The sequence below is a fragment of the Nannobrachium achirus genome (genome assembly GCF_963921795.1).
Source record: "Nannobrachium achirus genome assembly, chromosome: 5".
NCBI lineage: Eukaryota > Metazoa > Chordata > Actinopteri > Myctophiformes > Myctophidae > Nannobrachium > Nannobrachium achirus.
In genome coordinates this window covers 26,203,106-26,211,487 of record NC_137814.1, presented here as the reverse complement: position 1 = coordinate 26,211,487, position 8,382 = coordinate 26,203,106, and the positions used below count along the sequence as shown (strand labels likewise).

At 41.7% G+C, this 8,382-nt stretch overlaps 1 protein-coding gene across 1 annotated transcript; it reads right to left on the bottom strand.

Annotated features, from left to right (window-relative positions):
- Positions 1 to 316: 316 nt before the first annotated feature.
- Positions 317 to 7,192, bottom strand: apol1 (apolipoprotein L, 1). Its single transcript, XM_080726758.1, has 8 exons — positions 7,173 to 7,192; positions 6,027 to 6,113; positions 5,443 to 5,493; positions 5,072 to 5,122; positions 3,768 to 3,851; positions 3,347 to 3,386; positions 2,298 to 2,349; positions 317 to 1,722 (listed from the first exon to the last, which is right to left on the bottom strand). Exons 3-8 carry the CDS (start codon positions 5,455 to 5,457, stop codon positions 759 to 761), a joined length of 1,206 nt encoding a protein of 401 aa, XP_080582884.1. The 5' UTR covers positions 5,458 to 5,493; positions 6,027 to 6,113; positions 7,173 to 7,192; the 3' UTR covers positions 317 to 758.
- Positions 7,193 to 8,382: the final 1,190 nt, after the last annotated feature.

Below are 8,382 nucleotides of genomic sequence, written 5' to 3'. Positions count from 1 at the left end.
GTACACTAAAGACATTAAATACAGTAACAGTCATTTTACAAATCCCTGCTTGACAGAACCATAACCTCAAGGAAAGGAACTGGGGGGTTGGTTTGCATAGCAGCTCCCAAATCCACCAAACCAAGATCTGAAAAAAGAACAATCTTCAAGGTGCATCCTATATCTAAGGCGTCATAAATAACAAAGGCACTACTCCAGAAAAGCATATAACAATCTCTAGTGTCACCTAAACCTGCTTTTTAAGATACAAAATAAATATAATAAAATCTCCCATTTATTAAAGCAAAACTTTATACCACCAAAATATTTGGCGATATTTTTGGATCCCACAGCATTTGAAAATACATTATGGCAGTTTCAGACATTGGCATGATATTAAGTTTACCAAGCCTCAACATGAGTTCCAGTAGTGTAAATGTTGTCCAGTTAAATTAGCTTAGAGTGGTCTTTGAAACAGAAAGTTCAGGACTTTTACAAGCCTACTGATCCCCAACATTGAACAACATTCAAAATATTTTCATGTCAACCTTTTTGTTTCTAAGAAATTGGCACAGGCCTTTTGTTAGAATGTATTAGTAATGCTAGATTAAGAGTTGGATATGAAACTAGGCCCAATACTTGACCAAAATCACTTAAAAAGGAGCATATTGGTATAAAAACGTTTGAATGTCGTAAAGGGTGTTTCGCTCCTGAACGTCCCTTTCAAGACCTTAATAATAAAGTGGTTTTAGGAATTTAGCTAGCCTTAACCACTCTGATCAAACATATTCCCGATTCTCATAGTCCTTTTTGATGGCCTTTTTAATGCGGTCAATTTCATCTTCTTCTTCTGAACTGTCAGGCTTTTCATCTCCGGTCTCTTTCTTGGCTTTGTCCGAGGCAGCCGTGTCGTCGCTGGTCTCTGCGGGCGTCTCTGTGGAATGCAGCTCCTCTCGTATGGAGTTGAGCTCCACCAGGCCGTCGTGGAGCTGCTGGGCCACTTCCCTGATCTTGGCAGCAAACTCTGACTTGGCCCCTTTCTTGAGTTCCTTGGAGTCTTTGGCCACAAAGTAGATGTCCATGCCCACGAAGAGCCCAGTGAGTACCCCGGTGGCCATGCTGGCGATCTGGACGGCCCTGGCCGCCGTGCTGCCGGCCACGTTGGCGATCTGCACCACGCGCATGATCTCGTTGGCGTTGATGAGGATGGCCTTACCGGCCATGGCGCCGTCCTCATAGAAGTTGCTGTTGAGGACGGGGAAGTCCCGGTTGTAGGCGTGCTTCTTCATCTTGAGCAGGTCGAACTTGCGCAGGTGCTCGATCCCCTGCTTGATGAACAGCATGCACTTGTTGAGGTCGGTCATCTTCTCCTGGTAGTCCTCCACGATCTTCTCCACCTTCTTGCGGTTCATGGAGTTGTTCACCTGGTTGGAGATGCCTCCGCCGGCCGACGTGAGGCCGCCCGAGGTGGCCACGCCCAGCCCCACCGCCGTGACGATGAGGGAGGCCCCCATGGTGACGGGCGCCAGCGCCAGGCCCACGATGGTGGCCACGCCCCCGATGGCGCTGGTGGAGCCGCCGGTGATCTGGGCGATCTTGGTCTTCTTGTTGAACTTGTCCAGGCTGTCGGCGATGGCGTTCAGGTCGATGACGTGCTGCCACAGGGTCTCGGCGCGCTCCGAGAAGAGCTTGTTGAAGACGCGGATGCCCTTCTGCACCTTGTCAGCCGTCACAGCAAACGCCCTGGGAAAGAAAAAAAGGGAAAGGCGAGTTAATTTGCGTGAGTGCGGTCATTCCAATTGTTCCACTGTCAGTCTGTACGCAGGGTACAGTGTTCGCACTTGGCAGGGAACACTATAGCCTCTACATACTGTGCCATGTAAAAAAGCAAGCTCATCAGAATCATATAGATTTTTGCCATGGTATTATAGCTAGACAGACAGCAATTTGCCTGGGTTACAGTCTTATGTAACGAAGTGGCTTGGTAACATGATAGCACACTGAAATATGGATATTATTAGCATTCAGTCATACAATTGTGTCGTTTTAAACACCAAGTGATATATCTACACTTTAAAATGACTCCAGTTGACACATACATGTACTGTTGCAAGGCTTAACTTACCTATATACCCTAGATAACATTGTTGCATGAAAAATAGGGAGACAAATCTACAAGTTCACAATGTGTTGTGACGTGACATGTTGTGAGCGTGTAAATCTGCTATTTTTGCTGAATGTTTGCCTATTATTACTATTATTATGAATATAACATATATTATGAGGTGAAAAAGTTTGATGCCAGTTGGGACACTTACTTTGCCTCTTCTTTCTCTGTCATGTCCTCATCTTCAGTCACGTCCTCCCATTCTGTAGCAGCAGAGAGAAACAATCAGCCATGTGTGTGGTGTATCAACGCCAAAAGAACACGTGTGTAAAGTGTGTGTACATGTCCATGATGGGTTTGTGTTTAATGCAGGGGTCTTCAACAGGGGGTCCGGGACCCATAGGGGGTCCTCAGAGTTAATACAGGGGGTCCTCCAAATCTTTATGTGATAGAAACCTTTTTTCCTCCTTTTTTACATTAACATCTTGAACCCTAGCGTCCATATTCTGAGAACTTTAGCCAGAAATAGCCGATTTAGATCGGCTATTTTCGGCAAAGAGGTTTGGTGTAGAGGGGGGAAAAGTACAGAGTAAAAGTTCAGGTTTATTAACACATTGACCGCCATTTTAACATACCTCCGTACTCCCACCTGCCATTCGTCTCCATAGACTTCCATGTAATTGGGTGTGCACGGATCATGCACACCCATGCCTAGATAATGCACCACGTGTGTCCACATTGCTCACAGCTTTCAAACAAAAAAATCCGAATGGAAATCCGTTCAGGCATTCATGAGATAACAGCCACTATGTTTAACAAAGATGGCTGCCAAAATGGCTGCCATGCTTGAAAGATGGGGTTGCTATGGGGGTTAAACATGCAATTTCGCGATTGCTATCATGCCTACTCCATTTTTGGGGGTCAAAAAAAAAAATTGAAAAAAAAATTTTTTGAATTTTTTTTTTTTTTTTTTTTTTTTTAATTCTCGGGACTATCGGGCCTGGCGGGGAAAGACATTGGAATAATCTCGGGACTATCGGGCCTGGCAGGGAATGAGTTAAGTATTGACGGTTCAAGTGGTTAAATATCTGAAAATTGACACGAATCCAAAATATACTGATGATTGTGCTGTCAAACGATGAAACTATATGGAATCTCTGAAAAGGTTGCGGGGGTCCCTGCTTCATCTCTTTCTCAACTAAGGGGTCCTTGGCCTAAATACGTTGAAGACCCCTGGTTTAATGAGTTTTTGTTACTTACGTTCCACTGTTCTCCACCACTCCATAAGGCCCGCGAAATCCTGAAAGACATCGTTAGTTACACTTTGACTTTAACCATTTTCTGAACTATCTATACAGCAAAGACTTTTAGGGTTGCAACAGTTAATAGAAATAATCAATTTAATCGATTATTTAAAATACTGTATAGATAAAAAAAAAAAAAAAAAAAAAAAAAACATTTCTAAAATATCAAAAACAGCTTTAACAGTTCCAAGTGTTGCAATACCACATGCTGTGCTTGAAGATCTGCTGGTTGATAAAACTAATATAATAGATTTTTTATAAATCAAATAAATCAACAGAATAATCGCAAACAGCGATAAGTAATTGATAGTTGCAGCCCTAATTTAAAGTATTATACTGTATATTAAAACAGCTATTTTCATCCCCCAGGTACCAACCTGCTGCATGTCCTCCTCAGGGTCAGTTCGGTCAATCCGCAATTCCTCCAAACGGTCAAATAAAGGCCTGCTTGCATTTTCATTCTGAAATTAATAGAGATACAGAAATGAGTCAGTTCTCAATTCCTTTATTGTTATTGCAGGAGCAATTACATTTTGTTAAATTATTAATTCAGTAAAATAAAGACAAAGAATATACACATGAATATGTGAAGAGAACTAGATACATTTCAAATTATAATGGCATAAGGAATCAAAAGTATTTACGATGTACAAATGTAAAACTAAGCATGGTGCAAACTCAGTCAGTAAAAGAACAATATAAGCATGTGAGGTCAATTCAAGTATCTTTGCCCAAATTGCTGTGTGAGATATTATATTATATTTTGTATCCATAGGATATTGTTACTGCAATATTTTCACATGTTGACTTAAAGTACTTTCAAGTACATTGTCCCACGCATGTTTTGCATATTTTAACATACAGTACCTGGCCATTTTAATATACAATAGGATGTAAGGTCAGTGAGCATAAGGGGAGATAGAGAGAGAGAAAGAGAGACAGAGAGAGATACATAGACAGAAGAGAGAAGAGAGAGAGAGAGAGAGAGAGAGAGAGACAGAGACAGACAGACAGAGACAAAGTGACGAGAGAGAGAGAGAGAAGAGAGACAGACAGACAGAGGAGAGAGACCCATGGAAAAAGAGAAATAATACAAATATCAAAACAAACACACAACGCAAACATCAGTTTCTGTTTGCTGAGGCGGGGGGGAAGTGGTCACTGCTATTGTCATGGTGAATGAACGCACACAGCTCTTTTTCACCACCGTTTTGAAGAAGTGGGAAGGGGCTGAAATCTCCACTGGTGCACACAGAAAAAGGAAGCAGAGGAACAAGTCTGGGCACATTGCAGCCTCATCTCCTCTGCTCTCACTATGGGGACATGCAACAACACACGGTGTGGGAGTGAGGAGCGCGAGGGGGCAGGGAACATTTTGTGTAAAGAAAACTGAGAGGGTTAAAAAAAAACAACCCCAGATTTAGGTCATAATTGTCCCTGCTGGGAGCCTGGAGAATGCCCCTGAGGCCAATCTGTAAATGGCTGCAGAAGAAGCATTGTTTTCAGGGAGGAGCGAGGAGTCAGGTGACTAAACCCATGTGACAGGTGTTTTGCAATGCCAGACACGTCAGACACGACACATTTCGGTTGGTGTGCTGCTGTTCCATTGTGTTGAGATGTAGAAACGTTTTCTAAATGTGACTGAGCAGCAGTGTGAGGGACTACTGTACTTCTACTGTACCTCAGCTGTCTCATCGGCAGTAACTGCTTCCTTCTTCTGGCCAGCCTTAGCCTGAAACACACACAAATACAGTTAAGGAAAAAAAAGGCATGATTTTGTACTTAGATATTCTTCTGTGTTACACACACACACACACACACACACACACACACACACACACACACACACACACACACACACACACACACACACACACACACACACACACACACACACACACACACACACACACACACACACACACACACACACACACACACACACACACACACACACAGAACCAGAGTAAGGGTGTGGTTAGAACAAACAAACACCCTAACCATGTGAAGTAACAAAGCGTACACATCATGTAAATTTGAATGTTACAGTACCTTAACCCGAGGCATGAAAGGATTGTGTTTCTTGGGTTTCTTGACTTTGGTCTACAAAGCAACAAAATGAAAAAGTGTTAACTGATGGACGAGTAAATTAAAGGCTAACAGTGATGTTACTAGGTTTTCAATGTAATGGGTCCCGGGACCCACAGGTGGTCATTCAAATGGGTCCCAGAAAAGTTTTATGAGTCCTCAATATAAAGTTTACGCGCGCAAAATGTGTCGGACGTCGGTGGAATCAAAACATTGACGTTTCTATCGCCTGTTTAAGACTTTCTACGTGGATTTGATTTGTGTTAACGTAGGGTAAAGTAGGATGCTTTCACCCATGAACAATGGTGGTGTCTGTGGACATTTTCTTTCTTCTTTTACCGCGACGAGGTAAATTATTTTAACATGGACTCCAATGGAGGCGCATCCCCGGGACCCCAGGACCATGACATGAATGAGTCCCTGGGTGACTTAAATGAGTTTTTGATGCGGGATGCGCACGTAATGACATCCATCACTGGGCTAATTAGAAATGCAGTTGTCAAGTGAAAACGCATGTCAAACACATGGACACTCAACGTGTGCCTCACCTCTTCTGTCTTGGCCTCTGCCTTCACCTGACTGTCCTCCACGAATGAGGACTCTTCTTCCAGACCCTCATCATCAGATTGAGCCTGCTGTAAGAAAAGAAACAAACAAACATCAGACAAACAAGAACTAAGCCATAAAGTTGTTGAAAATGTTGAATTGCACATCTCTAACAATAACATTTATTTTGTCTCCAAAGTGGAAATATAATTACTGCAACTAGCAAAGGGTTACATAACATTATGTAATATTTCTCTACCCGAGTCTTCTGTACCTGAACATTTAGAACCTGTGACTGTGTCATATCTACTAGGGGTGTCCCGATCATGTTTTTTTGCTCCCGATCACATATTTTTGCTCTCGATTTGATCCCGATCCTTCTCGATCCGATCTTTCGGCAAAGCATTAATGAAAAAGAAATATATTTATTATTTTTTTTACTTAAATAACAGTATCCATTCTATCCAAGCTTCTTTTTTCACTTAGAGCAGAATGGTATCAAAACAAATTAAAAAATAGCTTATATATTTTTTAAATATATAAAGACAAAGTGTTTCCCGATCTTTTTCTCCCGATTCCGATCTTTTGAAATCGGCCCCGATCTCCCCGATTTCCGATCTCCCGATCCGATCGGGACATCCCTAATATCTACAGTTTTTCTATTCCTATATAAAGTGTATATGTTGCTAATCTGAGTTGTTTTGTTGTTTGTTAGTTCTGTTATTGCTTATGTTTGTCTTTTATTATTATCGTTCTTTGTGAATATAATACATTTCAATCAAGGCAAGAAGTAGTCCAAATAAGGTGATGTGATAGGCATGTTTTGGGTCAATGCAGAGTTGAAATACTTTCACGCAATAAAATTAGACAAGGAAACAAATTCCAAAATATTGTTGCCTCGTGATAAAAGCAACAGCCAGACGAGTTTGGCAGAGCTCCCATAAATTATGTCATGTGTAATCGCTGCCTTACGGGTGTTTGAATTTTGTTTTTATCCATGATAACATCATTTGTTTTTATCCATGATAACATCATGTAATGAGAGACTCCTATGGTCCCTAATCTACACATCATGCAAATAACTCTACATTATACCAGCAGCGACACATGCTAAAGACACGGGGGAACATTGTGTGTTTGCATTTTACCTTATTAGCCCGGGGCACAAAGGGATTGGGTTTTTGGGCCTTTCTGACTTTGGTCTGAAACACAACAGAATGAAAAGTGTTACAGTAACTCATGGGAAGAGAACACTGTATTAATATTGACGTTTAGCAGTTGCGACTATGAGGTAGGGCAGTGGTTCTCAACCTTTTCAGGCCGCGACCCCGAAAATAATCATATCATACCTGCACAAGCACTTGGCATTGTAGGAGTTGGCATTACATTTAGTTTGACTCGATCTATCCATTGTGAAAATAGCAGATCTACATGCTCACAACACCTCTTGTGAGCTTGTGAGCATAGCATGTAGATCTGCTATTTTCACAATTTCTGCTTCTAATATTTGACAATTTGACCCATGTTTGACCGGAGGTACTAAAATGGTCTTTAAACTCCTTAAATTGTCACTTTAGAAATGTGCAGATACCCTTTACTGTATGTAGGTCTGTTTACTGTTGAGTGAGAAAACAATGTTAACATTTAGCTAAACATCTTTGGACCCCCACAAATAATTTAGGGACCCCACTGGGGGTCCCGACTCACAGGTTGAGAACCACTGAGCTAGGGATGGACAGAAGTGCTCCTTGCTTGTATGTACAAATGTTAAATATAATGTAATGTAATAATTGTGATGTCCTGTCACAGGCACAATAAAATGACAGCCACCACCAAGTGGAGATACAGGTTGTTCCAAATTTTTTCAAACAAAGTAAGTGATGGATCAACCACGCAATGCAATATTACTCAACATTAAACACACACCCATCATAGGGGTACCAGCTTGCTGCACTCCTTTTCTTATTCATGCTCGATGCACATCAAGCATGCAGAGCAAACCACGAGACTACAACTGGCAACCCAACATCACGTCATTTACAAGCACATTCCAGCATCACTGGGAGGCTGCTAGAACACAGCATAGTGACCCTTAGTGTTGCCATGTTCGCTTATTACAAGCAACATTGGGCTTGCTTTTCTGTAAAGTCCCTTGAAAATATTGGTATTTGCGGGTTGCGTGTTTTTGGGCTTGTTGTCTAATGTTGTTGCTGTCTAATGTTGTTTAAAATATTCATGTCAAGGACCCCCAATATATAGATTTGGACCCCCATATAGAACATATGTTTTCCAGGGACCCCCATACAAGATTTGTGTTGTTAAAATGAATATATTTCCCTTGGTCGCTTGTTTCTCTTA